At 37.9% G+C, this 24,978-nt stretch overlaps 1 protein-coding gene across 1 annotated transcript in view; it reads left to right on the top strand.

Moving 5' to 3' along the window:
- The window catches only part of LOC145974560 (uncharacterized), a 148,920-nt gene that overhangs the window by 46,171 nt on the left and 77,771 nt on the right, over window positions 1-24,978 (top strand). The window contains exon 3 of the mRNA XM_083104458.1: window positions 19,904-19,924. Within this exon, the coding sequence (XP_082960584.1) occupies window positions 19,904-19,924 (21 nt within the window). The remainder of the gene's footprint in view (window positions 1-19,903; window positions 19,925-24,978) is intronic.

The following is a 24,978-nucleotide window of genomic DNA, read 5'->3' on the forward strand; positions in this document are numbered from 1 at the left end:
CAGGAAGACTCGCGAGGTGGGCGTTAGAGTTGTTAGAGTATGATTACGAGGTAATTCACAGAAAGGGTGCCTTACACCATGTGCCTGATGCGCTTTCCCGAATGTTCGAAACAGATAGTACCGAAGATACCGTCCTGGCCGCGACAAATTCCGCGCACGTGACTACCGCTATAGATACCGTGGATTTGGCGAACACTACCGACGAGTGGTACCGAAAGAGATATAAGGATGTAATAGCGACTCCGGAGAAATACACGCAATGGAAGGTGATAGAAGGGCGACTATATTTTTTGAGACCGAAACGCGTAGTTTCTGAGATAGTAGATTTAGACCGTTGGAAGTTGGTGATACCGCAGGAATACCGTAAGGAGGTTTTGAGGGAATCGCATGATATGCCGCAAGCCGGCCATTTGGGTACCGAAAAGACCTATCAGCGTGTTGCCGTTTCCTATTTCTGGCCGAATCTGTTTCGCGATGTTGCTAGATATATCCGACAATGCGACTTATGTCAGCGGACGAAGGTCGAGCAAGCGAGTCCCGCGGGTCTCATGGGACGTCGCATTGCGGACGGACCCTGGACTGCCATAGCTGCCGATATTATAGACCCGTTACCGCGCAGCAAGGCTGGATTCTAGTACCTTCTGGTCATCCAGGATCTTTTTACAAAATGGGTGGAATGCAAAGCCCTAAGAGCCGCGACAGGTCCAAAAATTACCGAGGCGTTAGAAGATCTGATGATATCCCGATGGGGCGCCCCGAGATTCCTGTTGACGGACAACGGGACTGAGTTCGTTAATAAAGTAATGAAAACATTTGCCGAAAACCGACAGATTATACACACTACCGTGCCCCCATACCACCAACAGGCTAATCCCGTTGAACGCGTAAACCGAATTCTAAAGACGATGATTATCGCCTTTATCGAAAAAGACCATCGCGAATGGGACGAACACATCTCCGATTTTCGTTTCGCGTATAATACTGCCTGTCACTCATCATTGGGAGCGTCTCCCGCCTTTTTGAATCTCGCGAATTGGAGCCAGTACATTCATTGGGATGGCGCAGCCGGGGGGTTACCGAAATTGAACCGGGGGATACCGTGAATTGGGCGGCCCGAATGCAGAAGATGCAGGCCCTACGGGAATGGGTTCTCGAGAGTTTGGACAGGACATACGAGAGACAGGCCTCGAGGTATAATTTGCGTAGACGGAACCGTACTTTTAAAGTAGGAGATCTGGTCCTAAAGCGTCAACACATTTTATCGTCGGCGGCTCACAATATAGCCGCCAAGCTCGCACACAAATTTCAGGGCCCGTTTAAGATAGTACGAGTGATCTCTCCAGTATACGAGTTGGAGCAGCTGGATGGGTCGCCCGCCGGGAAAATCCATATCCAGGATCTGAAACCATATAATCTTCCTGATACCGACACTTAGATGCCGAAAAACATCATGGATCGAAGAGCGATGCGGAGGATCTGGCGGGAGTTCTGGTCGCGTCACCGGTCCGTCTGGGAGCACATCGAGTTCCACGATGAGGGCTTCTGGACGGACCTCGAGGACGTGGCCGGGCAAGTCCGGAGGGCCCACTGGACCACCGAGGGAGCCGTGGTGCGGGAGTGGCCGTCGACGCGGGACGCCCCGGCCCAAGCGACACCCGAAGAGGGGGTGGCCCGGGCCACTCAGACGAGCCCCCCCGAGCCGACCGGGAGGTCCCCGACGCGACCCGCGTCTCGGGAGCGAGCCTCATCGCCCAGGGACCACGCCGGATCGGGGCCGCGCCGGCTTCGCCCCGAATCAGCCGCGGAGCGCCCCCCGCGAAGTGGACCGTGCGGTGTCGGGTGTTGGAACTGCGGTTCCCCCCGACATCCGTACGCGGAGTGCTCCCTGCCCCGTACTGGCAGCTTTTGCTACGGGTGCGGGCAACAGGGGGTCACGCTGCGGGGCTGCGGGCGTTGCGGCGGCGCATACCGGCGCGCGACGCCCTACACCGCGGGACAGGGCCCTAGGGCGCCTCAACCTCCCCCACCGGCGCGCGACGACTCGCCTCTAAGGGATGGATGGCCCTGGGAGCGAGATGTGGAAGAGGAGTGGACAGACAACACCGCTCGACCCTAAGAAGATTTTTTTTGTTTTTTTGTTTCTTTTTGTTTCCTTTTCGTTTGTTTTATTTTGTTGTTTTTTTTGTGTTACCGTTCCTTATGTAGCGTATGTAAACGGGCCCCAGGGGGGCCCAAATAAAAAGGAACGGTCTGGACCTCCGAGTTCGTTTCATAACCCTTATCGTTCTATAACCCTGCACCTCCTGCCGCTCGCCGAGAGCAGAGATTCCCGGGCGTGCGAGGATATCGCGAGGGACGGTCCGGCCCGAGTCGGGCCGGACGTCGCGAGACTTGGGGAGGCGGTGATGAACGGTCGGGGCGACATACCGGGGAGAACCCGAGGGGAAAGTAAGTCCACTCCGTAGTAAAGACTGTTCCCTGAAGCTGCCTGAGCGATGGTCGCCGGTGTGCCGGGACCTGGAGCCCATCGACACCCATCTGGGAGGGGGGAGTTGTGACGTGACGCCTTTTGCGCTCCGTCACAGTGACCCCGCCGGGGGGGAGGTAGCGTACGGAGGGTCGTTCTTCGCACCTGAGGGGGGCCCCTTATCCGATCTCGTGATATATCTTTGTATAGATTTCTGTGTTTGAGATTAATTTTAAGCGAGCAGAGCGCGGCAATCTGAGCGAGCGGATAATAAGTGATGTACAGCAAGATCCCGGAGGGTGCAGTTACCGAAGAAGGGAAGAGGAGAGACTCGGACCGATGCCTCCACTCCAAAGAAAGGTCACGTATCGAGATCCCGCTTCGCCGCTATCCATAGGTAATCGTTGTATTAATATCCGCTACTTTTAGAGAAACAACGACGGGGAAGCCCGGACGAAGGAACGATCAACACTTTCCCAGGCTGCAGACTGAGGAGAGGAGATGCATCCGGAGCCGGACGAGGATACGGCCTGGCCAGCCCAACACGTCCGAGCAACCGAGAACATACAATCGTCAAAGATATCGTCAACGTTGGATTTTGGTTCCTATCGAAGGGCAACCCGCAATACAGCAGGACGAAATTCGAGGGGGCGGAGAATATCGACCCCTTCTCATCGAAAATCGACAGGATGCGCGGAAAATCGGCGCGGGACTCGAGGGCCTTGCGGAGCATTTATCACAAGTCACTGTTCGACGAGCTATAATAGCAGAAGGACGAGTCTCCGTACGAACTGCGATACCGAACGACCACAGCCAAGCAGCGAGGATCCGGATACCGGAGTTAAACTGTAAGCCGTCGCTCAGGTAGCCGTAGAGATATTCCCGGATACAGCTGGCGTCATACCGTTTCTTGATACCGTCGCGAGGCGACGGTGAACTCGTTACCGAATTGTTGTAGAAAGCCTGCGTGCTTTTCTCGCGTTTCGTTGCCGGACGCCAGCTGGGCCCCGGGTATCGCGGATTTGTCCCTCTCAGGGGGTTCGTCGCCGACAGTCATTATACCGTATCGTTAGCGCCATACCGTATCGTATCGTATCGTATCGTATCGTTTCGTTTCGTGTCTCGTTATATCGTTGCGTGGAGCGTCAAATTGTGAATAATAATAGAGTCACGAGATTCCGACACTATCGTATTGCGTAAAGAATAGCGGGGTTTGCGTGAGATCGTTCTTTGCGAGTACGAGTTGCCGTATATCCAGAATCCACTCTGCAAGAATTGAATAATTCGCGAAATTTCTGTTTAAAATTTACGTCCGTTACCGTCCGTGTTGTTTGAAATTGCGTGAGGGTCGAATTTGTTTTCGCCGAGAGCGAAAGGTCGGGAAGATACCGGATAACATTGCGAGATAATATTTGTGCCCGCTGACGTGGAATTACCGTTACTTAGAACCGTCGTTACATCCGATTTTTCTGCGAATTACTTGTAGACTTTACTCATCGCGGTCCGTGAAATTATATTCGATCTCGGAATTATCTGTTAGTCGCGCGTATCATATGTCTTCGTTCCCGTATAGATAATAATCGACTTTCGTATCTTTCTTATAACTCTGATGTTTCTTTCTTTCGAAATTTATATTTCCGATTTCGTTACTTGCGTATCTTCTACATGTAATCTTGGCTATTTTCCCCGTACCGTTAACCCTTTCTATTGTATTTATATCGTCTTTGTCGTATACTTTGTTATAAACTTTGTCCATATACTATAATTGTTAAATATATTTATAATAATAATCGAAGGAGTGTCGATCATTTCTCTCTCCCGGAAGTTATTTAGTGCTCTCTCTCTAACCTACAAAGAATCCCGCCCCTCTGTCATTTACTGAGCTCTGGGTTATCGAACCTTTCCGTTACCGTAACGATATCGTGGCGCGGGAGACCGCGCCTGGCGCCCAATACCGCTTTCCTTGTGAGAGCTGCGAGATACTGTACGCTACCGTATTCTGAGATACCGTTTTTTTTGTAAATCAACTAATTTCCCTATCGGCCAAATTTGCACGCCGTCTCCTCCGGATCGGCGTTCCCGAGGCGGACAAAGGCGTTGCAATACAGACTGATTTTTCTAAGTCGTTTCTGTCTTCCAATGTGGATTCATGGTCGTCAAGCACTTCATTCAACGGTTTTAAGCGCAAGATCGGAACTTGTACTTCCGTTTCTCCGTCTAGGGTGCTTATGATGTTTAAATACGCTTTTCCAGATGTATTTTCGACAATGATGTCCCCTAGATAAATTCCGTGCGTCAATTTTAATCTGGGTATATATCCTACTTTTATTTTTGGATTTTTTATCCTCACATAAAATAATGACTCAGATCGTGGAGCCACTACGATCATCTCCGGCGTAAAGAAAGGTATGTTAATTCCAGATGCAATCAGGCATTCCTCCGCATAATCTATTTTCGAAAAAGTTTGTTTAAAAAATTCATTGCCTAATATTCCAGATTGCGGAATTGGGAAATCGTTAGATACAATATGAAAGATGACTGGTAGTTCAAAAAGAGTTAATACGATTTCACCGATGGTGTAAACAGGATAATCGTTTATACCATTTCATTTTAATATATTTCTGTAATTGATATTGTCCCTCAGGTGCAAAATTTTCCTTGATAACATTAGGTCCAGATCCTGTATCTAACATAAAAGTTATGGAAGTCGGCATATCTTTAACGTTAACCCGGACAGTGGGCACTAGGCTTTGTTTGTTGAGATTTACTGTCACAGGCTGTATATTTATGTTATTACTTCCTACTTGGCCGCTTGAGATTGTGACCGGTGTGAGGTCTGCCCGGCCCCCTGTTGCACACCTGACGTCGAGGGGCCCTTGTAGTTTCCCTGACTATTTTCCTTGCGACGGTTGTTACTCGCGATACGTAGTTGGCAATCATCGAGAAGATGACCTCGGTCTTTGCAATATCGACAGAATAAATCGTCCTTAGGCGTCGCTTGTTGATTAATTTTGGTACGACATTCTTTAGAGGTGTGTCCGAATTTGTCGCAAGTTTGGCAAGTAATTCTCGATTTATTTTCGAGGTTTCTCTGTTCATTTTGTTTCTTCCAGCAATTATTGGCGGAATGCCCTGGCTTATCACACCACTGGCAAATCACAGAGACTTTATTGGGTTGACTATTAATATTTTGTCGACAGGTTTTTGCATTATGTCCTGGTTTTGAACATAATTGACAGGTGACAGCTTTTTCCTGTATTACGTTTATCGTTTGTCGAGCTTGAGGATCGCGAAATCGACATTTGTCAGCACTGTGCCCTCGTTTTTTACAAATCTGACATATTAATATTTCTATGTCTAGATCGGATTTATGGTGATTTTGTAGTGAAAATTGAGAGAGTTTTCGACAGTTATTTGCTACATGCCCCTCTTTGAGGCAGATTTGGCATGTTTCCCGCAATCGATTAGTAGGTAATATCTTTGTTCTGTTTGAGTCACTGCTCTGTCCCTGTCGCAAGTCTATCATTACCCGCAGTTCTCTTTCTATCCTTAAGGCGTCGGCGACCGTTTCTTGTACATCTAAATCCCTCGCTATTCTTTGTTCGATTTCGGGCTTAAGTCCCCTTATAAAACATTTACTCATGTCTTTTTCCAACGATGTCTTAGTAGTTTGGTCCGGCAATGTATTTCCGGGTCCTCTATACGCCTCTAATATCTGTTTCCCTAGGATCTAGACGCGGTTAGCGTAAGTAACCTCCTACATCCTCGTCATTTTTCTGATAAATACATCCTAGTTCTCCTTGGAGTTGATAGACAGTTTTTACCGGCCCATAAATTCGTTTTAAATAGGCAGTTAGTTGTGATACTTTATCAAAATCTTGGTCTTGAATTGTTCTGCGTGCTTCGCCTACTATTCGAGTTCTTAAAATTTTAGTAAACTGCGGTTCGGTTTCCTTAAGAAGCATCGATTTTGTTTCTTCGCAGCCCTCAATAAAATAGTTAAGCGGAATGTTGCTGCCATCGAAGAAGGGGACAGCGTCAACCGCATATTTCAGTGTGGCGAAAGGATTTTGTTGCGCCATGATTACAGGGTTTTCAGGATAATTTTCAAGATTATTACTATCAACTATTTTACTTATACTAGCGTTTGCGGTGGTAGATTCGGAATCGTTGGAAGACGGCTCGGGCGAATCAGCAATTTGGGTATTTTCAGTTAAATTGGAAGAATTTTCCTCAATAAATCGGACTTGTTTAGATGTCGCTTTAGGGGTAGATGTGTGTAAGGGAGTAGAAACAGATCGAGTATTCTTCGGTTTACTATATTGCTCTAATGCTGTTTTATAAAGATCTTCTATTTCGTCTTTATTGACTTTACTTCGAGTCCCGTCACTCATTCCGGTTTTCAAGATCGCACATTTCAATCCCGGACGAGATCCCCAAAATTTATCAGTATGTTACGTCCAGACCCTTGAAAAGTCGGGCCATCTGGAAGGACGCAACCTACTTACCCGGTGACACACTTTTCGGGCGTGTGTACAGATCGGGTCGAGCGCACTTCCAGGGGCCTGGCACAGGTCAGTGACCAGAATGGTCCCTTTAACTCTGTGAGTGTCCTAGGCCGTTACGCTCGTCGGTCCCTTTTCGATAAGAGAATCGAATCTCTTTTACTCGGGACGGGACCCTGCGATTTCGAGATTGAAGGAATGAGAACGGGTAGCAAAAATTAAATGAAAATTTTATCGTAAATCACCATTTATTCATTAATCAGTTGTTTGAGCGATATGAAATAAATTTACAGGGTTACTTAAAAATCTTTTTCTAAAAATACAACAAAATATAATTGAAAATTTTTTGTGTGTTGTTTTGTATATGTGAGGGAATTTCCGCGGGTGTTACATTGGTTCGGAGGACGTCAGCCAGGAATAAAAGTGGTAAATCTAATCTTAAGTCATTAACCCTGGCTGGAGATTATTACAATTTTGTTTCTTTTAAATTTAAAATTTCCTATCTAAACATGTGTATTATAGGTGGGGAGGAAAGAAGGGGGGGGAAGACAAAAGGTTAAGGATTTTCAAATTGGATAGTGGACGGAGGGAATTTCTTCCACAGGGCTTGAATAGGAACTCCTAGTGGAAGGTGGGAGCCAGGGAGATACCAAGCAATTATAGCATCGGGAAGGGCACTGGTTAGTGAAGGAACTCCTCGTGGTCCACAGGACCGGGGCCCACGCGGAAAGATCCTTCGGGAATGGGGAAGTCGATGAGGGGAAACTGAGATGGGAAATAACCTAGAGGGTGAGAAGGGGGAGGTTCAGGAGTTTCGGGACTGTTAGGATGTCCCGACGGGGAATCGGGAGGGAAGTCGAAGGGGTTGGAATCCTCTTCAAGGTCGGGAAGATCTCTCGCAAAATCTCCCAGAGCCTCGCTGAATTCAGAAAACTCTGAGGAGGTGGAAGGGGAAGGAGGGTCCGAATCAAGGGTGATGATAGGTATGGGAGGGGTACGCTCCCGGACAGGAGGTGAGGGGGAACGAGGGGGTTCGGGAGATGAGACTGGAGAGTAGCTAGGAGGTGGGGGAGTGTCGAGTAAGTCGAGATTTCGTAAATTATTATTACTATTATTACTATTGTCGCTATTATTGCTAATATTGTTACTATTATTATTACTATTATTACTATTGTTGGTATTATTGGCTAATATAGTTACTATTATTACTATTATTCGGGGTTTGATCCGGAACAAGGGGTGTGGTTCCCTTGGCCAATTTCTTTTTGAGCGCCCGATTCCAACGATTCCGGCGCCGCAACTGCGCTCGGCGTTTACCGTGGCCCGGCATTAATAATAATTCGATGGTGAATGTGGGTATTTAAAATATCGTTAAGAGGTGTTTCTAACTAATTACCGTTAACTATATTACCGTTGTCATTGGGAAAAGATACTTGAATCTTAGGCGGGATAGTAACCCGTTTATATCCTTAAATTTAAACTGTTCTTAATTGTTGATTACTGATGATAAAATAATATAAGTGAAGGGATAGTTAAGAGAAGAGAACAAAAAAATTTGAAAGGAAATAACGTAAGTTCCAAATGGTTTTTAAGAAAAGTTTCAAATTTAGGAGGGTTCGATCGAGAGTCAGTCTTTGGAGATTTGAGCCGGATTAAAAATCGTTCGTGAACCGCCTTGAGGAGATTCTAGACGAACAGGGAAATCGTTCGTGAACCGCCTTGTGGAGATTCTAGACGAACGAGAAATCGTTCGTGAACCGCCTTGAGGAGATTCTAGACGAACAGAGAAATCGTTCGTGAACCGCTGTGTGGAGATTCTAGACGAACGAGAAATCGTTCGTGAACCGCCAAGTGAAGATTCTAGACGAACAGGGAGAGATGAGGAAGATGATTAGGAAGAGGAAAGAGACACGAAGTAATTAAACGATTATTAAATTGTGGAAATTTATTTTCCATCGATTAGAGAATAATCGGTCAAGGATCATTCCCAATGACAGTTAGCTAGCACACGAGAGGGGGAAGAAAATAAAGTGAAAGTGGACTTACTAATTATAGTGAGCGTTGCAAGGTGTTGAAAAAAAATTTAATCCGACTGGAGCTGGAAGCGCAGGTAGGTGGCTGTTGGTTGAAGATGAGTGGAATGCTCAGTTGATCCAAAGTTCACCTCACTCACTTCACTTACTTATTGAAAATGATTGAATTTAGACAAATACTCTGTGCTGCACGAAAGAGGTGTCGTAATTTTTTTAAAATGAACTGTGTGTCCGCGCCTTCGGCTCTCGAGTTTTAAGGTTTTTACTCCTCCTCCCTTCTGGATGGTGGGGAATCTTTTTAGGCGAAGAAAATAATTTCTATTACTCCCTTCCTAAGGTCAAGGAGCTTGATTTTTAGGAGGAGAGGGGTCTCTTAAGATTTTAATTGGTTAATGCCTGTTTCTACTAACGTCGTTTAACTTTAATCTTAGCTTAACTCATTCTTTGTCTCCTTCTAAAGGAATAGTTAGAAACAGGCATAAGCCCTTTGGCTCGAGACTTAGCTCCATCCAGTAGGGAGTGGGAGTGAGCTGATTATCTTATCGCTTGATGATTTGGCGATTTGGATAACGCTTGAGGGTGGCCTGTCGAACGAGCGCACGTGCACTATCAATTTCGAAAGGTTCGTCTTACGTTTATTATTTGTCACTCTCCCGAGGACAGATCTCAGAACCAGATCTTTATTTGAAAATTCTTTAGATAGAGAGGCTTGGAACATAAAGTCGTACCAATAGATACGGGACAGTTAGAATTTCTCATAACAACTTTTCATCATATAACTCGCAAATTTATTTAGAGTTTCGTTAACGCTATCTCGACTGGCCATTCTCAGTATTAGATTTGTTAAAGTTTAATGGCGATACCCGCGGGTGAGATTGCGTTCTTCTAAGTGCTATCTTTATTCCTAAGAAGAATCGCTTTGCATTCCGAATGCAAGTCGATCCTTGATTTCTTTCTTCTACGAAATCGTTTCGAGGAAAGAAAAAAATCGTGGAGTCCACCGGACGTAACAATTAGATAAAATGGATTTAAATATAGATAGGTTATTAACTTTGGAATGTATCACAGATTTGTCAGTATAATCTGTTACTTTCATTTCGAATCTCTTTACATTTTTTAATATAAGGCTCACAGGAAAATTTGCAACAACTAATTGTTGTAATATTGATACATCAAATACAGTTTCATGATAATTTTCATTTTTGGAGTGATTTTCCAATAAATCTTCAGCTAATTTAGATAACGTACACATATCTTTTCCCTTACGATCAGGAAATTTTTGGCTAAATAACTGTAAACTGTCACAAAACCCATAAACGATCGACTTAAAACAATCAATTAGCGAATATTTTATACATTCTCTTAAAAAAACGATATATCGAAAGAAGCATTATGTGCTATCAATATACATTCTTTACTTTTACCTACTTTACATAAAAATGCATAAAACGCCTGTAATGCATCCACCATAGACAACGTAAGTAATTTTTCATTTCGTAAATATAGTTCCCTTCTGATATTGTGTAAGCCATTGATTTCAGAAGCAAACTTATCTACATCTTGAGTGGGCGTTACATAAACCGAAAATACATTTTCTTGAACTATAGCAGCAAGTTGTAAAATATCTGAATTTTTCTTTCGGCCTGAAGTTTCTAAATCAAATACAACCATCTTATAATCTTCTTTTAAATCTGTATTTTCAATTACGTCATTGAGACTAGATTTTTCATTGTTGCTACGTTTTTCAAAAGCTACATTAGACTTATAAGTAATACCTTCCTCTTTTTCATTGACTACTCGCAATTTTTCTCTTTCTTGTCTCAGCTCGTTTCTTCTCCGCTTATACGTTGTATATTGAGATTTTATAGATTTGGTTACGTTAATTTTATCTAATTTATTACAATGACTTAGCATATGACTAGTGATTGGAAGATTGATTGATTCTTTTAAATCTTTCAAGTACATATTTCCATCATTCTTTACTAAAACAGCACTAGCTACTCGAATATCGCCAGATGTACTTGTACTGTAACTTTTATATTTTGGAAATTTTCGTGTAACTGTATGGTTAAAAGCTTCATTAGCTTGGCTAGAAGCAGAAATGCAATATTTAAATGCATTATCAGCATAAACAGAAAAAATTTCCTTTAAGTCTTCATAAAACTGTTCGTTTGTGATGGTAAATTTTGGTTTATACAGCTCAGCATTATTGCCAGAAACTTTTTTGCACCAACGACCGCAATTTTCATGTTTGTTATATAGATGGTCAGGAATACAGCGGACGTTATTGGCTAATTCTATACTATTGTCTTTATTTTGCGCAATGGCATAGCTAAAGCATTTTTTTATGTGCGATATAAATCCTTTTTTTCTTAACTGGCTATGTTTACATTGCAGACCATACATTTTTTTTGAAAAATTTTTTTTCACATGGTTCATATCTGCTAATTTATAAATTGCACTTCCTTTATTTTTTTTATTAACGGCAGGCATTAGAGAACTATCTTCATCTCCAAACACTAATTTCACTTCCAAATTAGCCTCTTTTAAAATATTACTATCAGCAATAAGATCGGAACCGGCATCAGCTTCCATTGCTTTTGCACTGCCAGTGAAACTTTGTCGGCAATCGTGTTTATCCTTCGCTCGTCCCAGGCTGCATAAACGGCATTTTCTGTTACGTGTACGATAATCCAATATTTTTTTGGATAAGAAACCTATTATTGCCCCGTATCCATTCAAGCTGTCGTAACTTCTACTGTTTCCGCGTTTCGACCAACCCATATCGTAAGAAACAATGACATTGACAATGTTGCCTATAGTTTTGTCAAAATCTTGACTGTTATTATTATTATGAGCTGCAATTGCTTCATTAATATTGAAACTCTTCTTGAATTTCAATCGGCCTGTAAATGAATAATTTAACAAAGATGATGTATTCAATGTGATTTTTATTTGACACAATTAAACAGTTTATTATTTTATTTATATGTTCATTTATTCGTTGTAAATATGACTGCATACGCACAAGTAGAATTTAAATATAATACTAAACATTGTTAAATGTAAGATGAAAAGATTGTATAAATCATTATGTCGATGCAAAAATTAATTTCATACATTTTGTACAATTTCGGTTTATGTACGGTTTTCATCATGAAAAATAATCAAAAAACTAAACAATACAATCCTACACATTACTTCTTGCTATACGTAGGCTACTTCAGACTATATTCAAATTCATCGATGAATATGAAATGTAATAAAAATTAGTGTTTTTGTATACGAAGACTACTTTGAACTATTTTCAAATTCATCGATGAAACCCTGTAACCTGCAGTAATTGATATATAAAAAAAAATTTGTGAAATGTTATTTACATTTCCTTTCACAATTCCTCAATATTTCGAAGGACCAACTTTCTTTCTGTTAAAGCAGCTTTTCTACAGGAACTTCTTGCTGCTGCTTCAATCGCTGGACCAATTTCTTGTTCATATTTTCGGAAAATTTTTGTTGAAATTGTTGGAATATCCAAACAAGCAAGAATTTTATTGAGCTCTGTACAACCCACTCCTGCATTCAAGCTACCTATAATCAAATTTATCATGCATAAGTCTATAAAATCTATTAAAGTATTAATCAAAATACAAACAGTGTAATTATCCCTGCGAATAATTTTAGATAAGATTTATGTGAAAGTCATATAACAATTTGAAACAGGTGTCTTATGGATGTCATATTTGTTCATTATGCTCTCATTGGGATGGACATATTATTTAAAATATGTACAACTTTAATCCATCGCCGAAAAAATGTTACGAGCTTCAGGTATAAGCATATTTATCATAACCATTTTAAACTGAAATTTCATTGAAAATACATAAAAATGTCATCAATAACAGGTTAGTTTAGATACGAAATTATATAAGTTATCGAATAATATCTCTGAAATCTAGTGAAAGTATCATAAGGCATATGTAGAAAATAGTTGATAATATACTTCTTTTAAATTCCCATATGTATTAATTTCGTTTGAATCCTGTCTAAATTTTTTTGCAGGGATGTAAATGAACATTATTAATTACCTAGAACTGCATTTGTTGTAACATTATTATGTACTTTATCTTTAATATAAACTTGAGCATCTTCAGCGACAGGATGAAATTTTCCGGTGTCAACTCGAGTTAATGTTTGACATTGGTCACTTTACCATAAAAGTGGAAAGTAAACCCCGCTTAATTTCTTTTTCAATTCTTTGGAGTGACAAATGTAACTTGCATTCTTTACACTTGAGGTTTTTTGCCAAAACTTGAATGTCAACGATCCTGTTTCCTATGCAAACATTAGATGGTTCAATTTCTCCGGAGATTGCATTATGCTTTTTCTTCCAAATGAGCACATACAGCTGCTACTTTTTCTCTCCTTTTGAGTTCTTTTTTTTTGATAAATCTCCCCTTAGGATTTCTCGTAACCGATGATATTTTGCATGAGCGACGCGACGGTGGAGGTTATGTAACGACTTGAGAAAAGTAAATATCCAACCTATAACTCAACTAAGAGAACGCGACGTTGCCACGTCTAAACTTTTCATTTTCACTACGTGGAGCATTAGTCAATTAATTTTTGTTCATGTTATTATAATTTTGTATTACAGTGTAAATAGTTTTAATACGAATTGTATTTCTCCTATTAAGATTTTTAGTGTACAAATTTTATATATTTTTTGCACTTTTTATGTCATTCTCTACATTGACTGGTGCAGTCGGGGTACAACTACCTTAATATAACAGATTAACATTAATATAACAGATACTCATGAAGAAAAAATATATATAGAAATTATTTTCATTGATAAAATAGAATTCCTATAGAATTTATTATGCGTACTAACCTCGTTTATAATTTAAATCCAAACGTTTATGTGAGACTACATTTTCATTATTCCGTCATTTAGCATTCACGGTAGTGCGTTGTGAATCTAGACAAGTAAAACATTATTAATATAATAGATACAAAAAAATAGAAATTACCCAGATAGCCAAATCTGTTAGAACAGATTTTCGTCAAACATCCATTACAAATTTTAAAGGCAGAAAGACTACAGTTTGCATAGAGGAATTGATATATTCGATCATGTTGCCAGCATGTCAGCAGACATACAACAAAATCTATTCACATAACTGGACAGAGATCGTCAATAGAAACCGAGCAGAACTTGTTGATATAATTGACGGCACATTGATGGCAGAAACCGAGCAGGATTTGTGCGGCGCAATTTTGACAGCAGATTGGTAACAAAAACCGAGGAGGATCTGCGCAATGAAATTTGATATTAAATTGTCGGCAGAAATCGGGTAGAGCCTGCTGATGTAACTGACGGCACATTGATGGCAGAAACCGAGCAGGATCTGTGCGGCGCAATTTTGACAGCAGATTGATAACAAAAAACCGAGCAGGATCTGCGCAATGAAATTTGATGTCAAATTATCGGCAGAAATCGAGTAAAGCCTGCAGATATAACTGACGGCAAATTGATAGCAGAAATTTAACAAGATCTGTGAGGCGCAATTTGATAGCAAATTGATAACAAAAATCGAGCAGGATCTGCGCACACAATCTCTGATAGCAGATTGACGGCAGAAACGGAACAGAGTTTGCATGATAGTTCCTTCACTTACCGCTACGTGAGCTGTACTTTCTCGTAATCTAATTTCTGTCAGAAATATATACAGGGTGTCTTGAAACTAACGCTTGTTTTTTTAAAGGCAGATTCTCTGGCCAATTTAAAAACGATTTTTCCTCAGCGAAAATGTCGAGGGAGATCATTATTTTTTGCATATTCCCAATTTTTGTCATCATGTATCTTTCTAACTAAGCCTTAAATTAAAATTCTATTAAAGTAAACTCTACCTAAAATTAACTAAAGAATGTGACTTTATTAATATTTTATTCCCATAAGCCTTAATTTGCGAAAAACCCTTTATTTTCAATCGTTTATAACTCGAAAACTATTAGTGCCGCGACATTTTCGCTGAGGAAAAATCGTTTTTAAATTGGCCAGAGAATCTGCCTTTAAAATATCAAGAGTTAGTTTCGGGACACCCTGTATAAAGTCGCAAATATGAAGAAAAGATTAAAAATATAGTAATTATCATTTTAATTTCTATCACTTTAATTTCTGATATCTGATACAAGCAGATGAGATTCAGAATATTAAACTGATTGGAATCAATATGATAAATGGAAAATTATTCATGTACTGCCTATGTGAGGCATAAAGCAAGAATTTAATTCTAAATAAATTACCTCTCCAGTTTTACAAGTTACATTTACTTTTATCATTTACTTTATTATTAATTTAATTAAATTAAATTAGTCCTTCGCTATATGAGATATAACTACGATATAACATATATTACATTAACATATATTACGATACAACATATGACATATATGTCATTTTAGAAGAAAATTGTAATTAACTTGCCGATAATATTCTTATTCAGCATTTGTAATAATCAATTTTGTTGCATTTATATAATATTAATAAAAGTAAGCGCAAATCTTGTGCAGTTTCTGCTGTCAATTTACCATCAGGTTGCATGCGCAGATTCTGCTCGGTTTCTGCTGACAATCAATCTAACATCAAATTGCATCGCGCAGATCCTGCTCGGTTTCTGCTGTAAATTTGCCATCAGATTGCACAGATTCTGCTCGGGTTCTGCCGACAATCTGTTGTCAGATCATGTTTTACAGATTCTGCTGACAATATGTTGTCAGGTTAGGTTTTACAGATTCTGCCGACAGTCTGTTGACAGGTTATGTTTTACAGACTCTGTCGCCAAAACAAAAGCTTAATGCGGACACAGATGGCTACGGTTCTGATATGGAAATCTGATCGAATTTGCTGCCAATCTGCTGCCAACCTGCTAACATTTTGCTTACTGGGTAATTGCACAGATAAAATAGAATTTATTAGCATACTAACCTCGGTTATAATTTAAATCCGAACCTGTACGCGGAACTATATTTTCATTCATATCCTGCCATTCAGTATTCACATTAATGCATTGTAATGAGTTTGTAGTGCGTTGTGAATCTAACCAAGTAAAACATTATTAATATAATAGATACTCATAAAAAATAGAAATTAACTTGCACAGATACAATTGAATTTATACAAAATTTATTTGCATACTAACTTTGGTTATAATTTAAATCCGAACTTGTATGTGGGACTATATTTTCATTGATATCCTGCCATTCAGTATTCACATTAATGTCTTGCAGTGCATTTGTAGTGCGTTGTGAATCTATAAATAATAAAACATGTTACAAAAATTTCAAAATAATGTAAACACATTTATCTAAATATGTGCAATATTTATATAATTCATGAGAAACAAAATTTTCTTATAAAATTGATTCCAATAACTTTTTTTTTAAGTTTATTATGTAAATAAAATTTTATTTATGTAGATCATTCATTATTCATATTATTTGTCAATCTCGTCGTTGATCACATCCTAAGAAGATTAGAGATAGCACCCAGAGGGGTCCTCTAGAGTTTTCATAAGCGGTTAGAGGATTTAGACTACGCAGACGACATCTGTCTCATGGCTCATATGTTTCGGGACATGCAGGATAAGCTGAGCGAATTTGCAGATTTGGCACTGGAGGCAGGACTTCGCATCAATATTCGTAAAACTAAGAGTATGCGTCTAGGCACTAAGGTTCGCACAAGCTTTGTGCTTAGGGGAGGGGCAATTGAGGAGGTTGTCGAATTCTGCTATCTTGGCAGTGTGGTGTCGAGCTCAGGCGGAACCGAGTCTGATGTAGCCAATAGAATCAAAAAGGCACGTCAGGCGTACTCGGTTCTCGGAAACATCTGGGCTTCTTCCTTGTACTCGACTGACACAAAGCTCCGTATATTCAACTCTAATGTGAAGTCGGTGCTGCTCTATGCGAAACATGGAAGATTACTACCAGCATAACAAAATCTCTGCAAACGTTTGTAAACAGATGCCTGCGACGCATCTTGCGCATATTTTGGCCGCAGACAATATCAAACAGAGAGCTTTACATCCGCGCAAGCCAGCCTAAATTAGAACGGAAAATTAGAAAGAGGAAGTGGAAGTGGATTGGACACACGCTACGTAAACCTGAGAGTGATATAAACAGGCATTCCCTGGAATGGAACCCTCATGGGACAAGAAATCGTGGACGACCCAAGCAAACTTGGAGAAGGACTGTGCTGAGTGAAGCCGAAGGACAAAATTATTCTTCGAACCAAATAAAATATTTGGCATCCAATAGGACACGGTGGCGTAGCTTCGTGGAGGCCCTATGCTCCTAACGGAGTTTTAGGATTATTATATATATTATTTGTCATATTGTTTGTATTATTTATTCGTCTTTTTGGTCATTATTCGTTACCCATACAGCACAGAATATTGCAGTAATATTATCGCAATATTGCTGCAATATTCTGTGCTGTATGGGTATTTACATTATTCATTATTTTTATTTATATTATTCTTTATTTTTATTATTTTGTCTTATTTTATTATTTTATCTTATTTTATTATTTTACGTCTTATTTTATGTACATTATTGTTTTGTCGCATTGTTATTATTAATTGCAAGAAAAGTTCAAAAATTCGAAAATTATTAAACTGATACTACATACGTACAGAATTATAAATTTTATTATACAGGGTGTCCGATAATTCCCATTTTACCTATTAATGGGAAATTCCTGATTATTTGGAGACGATTTTTTCTCAGTGCAAATGTCACGGCACCAATAATTTTCAAATTATAAGTGATTGAAAATAAAAGATTTCTCGCAAAATTAAATTATGTACATTTAAAATATTAATAAATATTAATAAAACTACATTCTTTAATTAATTTCACGTCGTTTCAAAATTAATTGAAAAAAATTGAAAAAATTTAATTGAAAAAATTTAAATTTAAGGCTTAGTTACAAAGATATAAAATTGATAAAGATATAAAAGATACAAAAATTGAAAGCTTGCCAAAAATGATGACATTTCTCGACATTTTCGTTGACGAAAAATTATTTCCAAATAATCTGAGGAATCTGCCATTAACAGAAACAAGAATTACTGAATTCCTTAACAAGAAATATTTCTTGCTGCCTGAATTCATCGTAAAGGAGTAAAATCAATTAGAGTTGGGCAAATTTTTCTAATAAGTAATGACGAATAAAAAATAAAGTTGTATTAATGAAAAAAAAATTTATTATTAGAACAAAAATTAAATCGTCTCTATAATTAATATTAAAATTTAATTAATCTTATAATTAAATTTTATTTATATTAAAATTGAATAATGTACAAATATAAGTTTCACTTGAATATAATCTTGTTCACGATAGGCAAAACTCAAGATAGCAAACTTTTTTTATTCAAATAAAAATTTATTTTGTATTCAAAAATAAAACTTCATTCTTTATTCCTTATTTGAAAAATTGTCTAACTCTGCTGTTAATGCTTTATTATATTCTTACCTTTATGTGCTTGAGTTTTTCTTTATTATATTCTTACTTTTATGTACTTGAGTTTTTCTTTTTTTTCTCCATGTTTCTCTATTGATGTCAGTTCGCTTGCATGGGGGTTTTGGAATGACATTATTATTTCATCAGACTCTTCACTGTCGTCATTAGAACTTGATTCTTGTGTTTTAGCAGCTCTAAATTTTCGTATTTTTTTAAAACCATCTTGGTGAGAACATGTATTGACATCTGATAATTGCTCAGCTAGTTTTAATTTTGTTCGTGCCACGTATAGTCAGCTAAAAAAAATATATCGCAATAAGCATTGCCATTTTTCGTAACAGTAAACAAAATAAAAATACATATGCTATGGAAAATAAATATTATTAGGTGCGCAACTAAGTTCTCGCTGTTTTTTTTGAAAATGCAACTTTATTGTGAAAAAATGGTTACAAATGAATCATTCAAAGTATTGCCCATCGCTAGCTACAACTTTTTCCCATCTTTCTGGCAGAGCTCGAATACCGTTACGGTAAAAGTGTTCATCTTTTGAGGCTATCCACGAATCAAGCCATTTTTTGATGTCTTCATATGAGCGGAACTGCTGATCAGCCAGACTATGTGCCATCGAACGGAACAAGTAATAATCGGACGGCGCAATATCTGGGGAATATGGCGGGTGGGGTAGGACTTCCCATTTGAGCGTTTCCAGGTAGGTTTTAACGGGTTTGGCAACGTTAGGCCAAGCGTTGTCATGCTGTAGAATCACTTTTTCGTGCCTCTGCTCGTATTGTGGCCGTTTTTCGCGCAGTGCTCGGCTCAATCGCATCAATTGAAGTCGATACCGTTCCCCAGTGATGGTTTCGTTCGGTTTCAACAGCTCATAATAAATAACACCGACCTGGTCCCACCAAATACACAGCATAACCTTCGCAGCGTGAATATTCGGCCGAGCCGACGACGTAGAAGCATGACCGGGCAGTCCCCATGACTTTCTTTTCTTTGGGTTGCTGTAATGAATCCATTTTTCATCACTCGTCACGATGCGATGAAGAAAACCCTTCCTTTTTTGCCGCTGGAGCAGTTGTTCACAGGCGAAAAAACGACGCTCAACGTCCCTTGGCTTCAAATCATAAGGAACCCAAGTTCCTTGCTTTTGAATCATTCCCAACGCATGCAATCGCTTGGAAATGGCTTGGCGGGTAACTCCTAATGCTGATGAAAGCTCTTGTTGCGTTTGGCATGGATCCTCATCGAGCAATGCCTCCAATTCAGCGTCTTCGAAGGTTTTTGGCCTTCCTTCACGCGGACGGTCGTCAACATCGAAATCACCGTCTTTGAAGCGACGGAACCAATCACGGCACGTTGTTTCACTTAGAGCAGCATCTCCGTAAACTTTGTGGAGCTCTCGATGCGCTTCAGCCGCCGTTTTCTTCGAATGAAAGAAGAAAATCAACACTTCCCGCAAATGACGATTATTTAGCACAAAATCAGACATTTTCACACAACCAAAAGTATATGACGCCAAAACAAAATCACTACTGTGTCAAAACGGTTTGTTTACCATATGTCTAAGCTTGGTTCATGACGTTTTGGATATGTCGAAATCGACCAACACTTATTGGTGGCGCAATCTATTGACAAACAGCGGGAACTTAGTTGCGCACCTAATATTTAATTTTTGGAAAATAAATGTCACAAAAAAGTGAAGAATATAATATAACTTACAACATGATGTAAATATTTTTATAATAGGGTGCTCCTCCCAAGTTGATTGAGATTCTTCCATATATTTTACTGTTTTGTCATATCTATTTGATTATATAACAATTGGGCTATTTAGCTCTTTTTAAATCATTGGTCAACTAGTTTGTGGGTATTATTTGAAGTCCAGTCTTGGAATTCGACAACTAAATGCCGCAGGCGTGGACTCTCATAAATTTCTGTCTCTCTATTCTCTTTCTCCGCTTCTTTTCTTGTGACAACGCTGTAACAGAAGAATTTCACATAAGAATATGTTTGCGCATGTCTATTGCTGTTAAAAGAAAAAAATATGTAATGTACGTATAACATGTAAATTGGAAGAGAAGCATGCAAGGTACATTATAAAAAGAAAAAAGTAATATGTTTATAATTTAATATTTTATAATTTAATGTTTGTATAATTTACTATCCCAGATAGCACAGAACATTCTATGGACGTTCATTTTATGTCCATTTTACATCTGCACGTCCATGGACATGAAATGAACGTTTATCGTACATCCGATTCCAGACATCTGTTAACGGCCAATATTTGGACGTCCACAAGATGTCCAATCTTGGATGTCAAAGTTTCGCACGAGCATACAAGGATGTGTTAATTCGTTCGTTTACTGCTACGCGACGTGCGATGCGCTATCTTTCTCGTATTTAAGTTTTAGTTATGAGAATTATATCAAGTTTGCAAAGGGTAATAAATAAAATTAAAGATATATTGTTCAATTTAATTTCTGATCTCATTGTAAGAGCTTCAGATATTAAATTGATTTTATAAATCGGACAAGTAAATGTCCAGCGAATAAACGAAAATAATCCGGTACCTATTTAAACTTGCTTGTTGCACTTTACATTTTAAATTACCTATTTAAAATGTAGAGTGCAATAAGCAAGTATAAATATAAATAAAATTTTTACATGAATTTTATGTAAAGTTTTATATGAAATAGATAAATTATATTATTTTATTATATTATTTAATTTTGTTGGGCCAAAAAGTTGATGTTTTATATGTTATAAATGCATAATGCGATTTATTTATGTATAATAAAGAATAATTTTTTATATATGATTAAATTAGGTCAAAATCCATACATAATTATATCTACACAATTATACATAATTAAATATAAACTTTTTTCTGAGTTTATGAATTTTTGATGTTTATTTACAATGAATTTTTGATGTTTATTTACAACAATAATTTGGAAGAGTAGGGCACTGAAAATGACGTCCATTTTAGGTTCTTTTTTGAGTATTATTTTGAACGTGAAGTTGTGACAAACCAACGCCTTATGGGCGTTCAATGGATGTCCGTCGAACTTAATTCACACGTTTTGGATGTCCCAATGTCCGAACTCGGACATCCATTGGACGTCAATGAGACGTCCATATGCTATCTGGGATACTTACTCTTTGTTTTATGTCCCACTTGTATGTGGAGCTTTCCACAGGCAAATATGCCGCAAGAGTAGACTCTCATAAATTTCTGTCTTTCTATTCTTTTTCTCCGCTCCTTTCTTGGCAACGCTGCAACAAAAGAAGAATTTCATATAAGCATGTAGATATTTCAAGTTGCGCTTTTTTATTAAGTATATGACAAGTTTCATAATAATTACTTAAGAATTACAAGTATTTCTTATTTATATCTCATTAATCTAAAAATTCACAATAAGATAAAGTTTTAAAATATGCAATTTTGAGGTTATTTGACTTTAAAATATTTTATCGTAAATATCAAATATGAATAAAAAATACAAGTATCTTTAAAACGAAAATATCTTTTATAGAATATGTTGTACGTGTTATAGATTTAATACATTTTGAAAGAAGTAATAATGATTACCTGCGATTAATATGTGAGAAATCACATGGACATCTTCACCGATCACTAACAACGTAAAAGGAAGAAAGACACCCCATACAGCACCGAAAGATTGCAAAAACGTTGCATAGACCTAACATTGAAACATTGTAACATTGTATAGAAGTTGCGAAATGTTTCTGCAACATTACTGCAAGTTTGCAGCAACGTTGAAATGTCCGCCCTGAGAAATATTACAATGTAATATTGTAGTAATGTTACGGTGCAACGTATTTGCAATATTAAATTGCGATTTGCTACAAATGCAGAGCGTTTTAAATTTAATAAATAAACTTTGAAAATATAAAAAAATATTTAAGAAAGATAGGAAAAAAACATTTATACCGCCTATGAAAAAAAACATCTATTAGTATTTTTTATCAAATGTGTCTTATTAAATATTTATCTCAATAACATACATACAATTATATTTTACATACACTCAATACCAGAATATTTTAATACGTGCAATGAAATGCAAATGATGAATGCAAATGAATTATTTCTCATTTACCCATTCAATGGAGAAAAATCTGTTTAATATTCTGAATTCCAACGAGGGATACAGATTATTAAACAAATTATTGTTAATAATCTAGATCCCTTATTAGGATTCAGAATATTAAATAAATCAAGTCAATTTATCAGAAATTTAACTGACACAAGACAAGAAATATAATTACTACATTAGTCCTTTGTAGGCCTTATATCCACTTTAGATGAAAATTCGAATACGAGTTAGTTAAGTTTAGTGTCGCCACATAGCGGTAAGTAAAGAAACACATGTTATACATTTTCACTATGTTAAAATGTTGCTACAACATTGCCAAAGTAATATTACAAAATAATGTCTCTGCAATATTTCTGCAGCAATACACTGCTATGTGCAATGTTGTAACATTGCAGCAATGTTGATGCAAGCTTCTGTGCTGTATGGGACCAGCGCCGACAATGCGGGAATTACGTAATCAAAATGGTATTGCTATATACAGGGTGTCCCATTTTAAGTGTCCACCCCAAATATCTCTCATTTTTTTGATTTTAGAGAAAAATGGTTCAGACATGTTTTGTATGGTTTCGAGGGGGCCATAAGATGGTACCATTAATTTGACCTTGAAGAGTCATTTGAAGGTCACGTGAAGGTCACTTCAATTTTTTAAAATGGAACACCCTATATATTTTTACACATTCCTGTAGCTCATCTCGAGAGCTTTCCAAAACACTATAATTAAGTTAGTTTTCATTAAGTACTTTTTGAGTTATAAGGCTTGAAATCATTTCTTAATTTTACATAAACCGTAAAATATCTTGTAAAACATTCATTTCTCGATTATCTTACCTTAATACTTTTATGCACAAAATAATGAGAGGAATCAACTGGTGTAAAGAAAACACATAGTTATTTTTAAGAAAAAATATGTAATTTGCAATTAACAATTACATATTTTTTCTTAAAAATAACTATGTGTTTTCTTTACACCAGTTGATTCCTCTCATTATTTTGTGCATAAAAGTATTGAGGTAAGATAATCGAGAAATGAATATTTTACAAGATATTTTACGGTTTATGTAAAATTAAGAAATGATTTCAAGCCTTATAACTCAAAAAGTACTTGAGGGAAAAATATTTTATTATAGTGTTTTGGAAAGCCCTCGAGATAAGATACAAGAATATGCAATAAAAAATTGGGGTTTCCATTTACAGAATTCAAGGTGACCTTTACGTGACCTTGACAACACTCTTCAAGGTCATACTGATATCGCCATGTAATGCGTTATTTGAAACCTTACAACTTTTGTCTGAAATATTTTTGTCTGCCGCGCTCAGTTTTTGAGATATTCGACTGATACAGGTGGTCTGCGACACCCTGTATATATCCGTCAATATAAATTCGCGTAAGTTAAAAGTATATTCTGAGAATATATGGCTAGTAATATACTATAAAAGATAATAAAACTATATCCTCAGAATATACGAAAAATAATATTCTACGAGAGATGTTATGGGAATATTCTAGGAATATACAAGAAATAATATACTATAAGAGATGTTATAGAGATGTTCTCCGTATATTACGTACAGTACGTATATTCACAGTATGAATATAGAATATTCGTATAATATCATGTGCTGTGTGGGTATTAGTCGACTGTTAGTCAGCTAATAAGTCGACTTAAAAGTCAACTTTATGGCGATTATAAGTCAATTTGTAGTCAATTTTCAGTCAATTTAATGTCATGTCCATTAACTACTTTATATTTTAATGTCATTTCTCAAAAATTTGATTCAATTTAATGTTCTGTATACAAAAAATTAAATTACATACATATATGATGGAACTTAAAAAAATTAATCTACGGTTAATTACATGGAGCTCTGGAGCTCCTTGTAAAAGCTAGAGGAGATGCGACTTTAATAGCGCTCTTTGACCGATAAACTGTGATTCGTGTGACTTGTGTCGCGATCTTATATCAGAGATGAGAGTTTTGGCCCGCTGCACGCTACGCACACAAGGAAAGAGCCGTGTAAGTGTGCTTGGGGTATGTTCCGTAATTCACTGGCAGTACTGCCACAATTTGGAACGTTGGTCAGTACAGGAGCATCGTCAGTAAAACGAGTTTCGGAACGATTCTCAGTAGCGTTGCTACAATTCATCAACAAATATGGCAAGATTCATAAGTGAAGAAGAGTTGCAATTAATATTATATTAAGAATTGATAAATATATAAGATTTCGCGGGAAATATCTATCAATAGAACTTTCATTTACCATTTATTACTTTTTGAGCTTCTTCAGCACTTATCAAAACAATGACATTTTCACCTCCTGA

The sequence above is a fragment of the Camponotus vicinus genome, unplaced genomic scaffold (assembly GCF_025532165.1).
Source record: "Camponotus vicinus isolate PSW18456_S1 unplaced genomic scaffold, iyCamVici1.0 SCAF_7, whole genome shotgun sequence".
NCBI lineage: Eukaryota > Metazoa > Arthropoda > Insecta > Hymenoptera > Formicidae > Camponotus > Camponotus vicinus.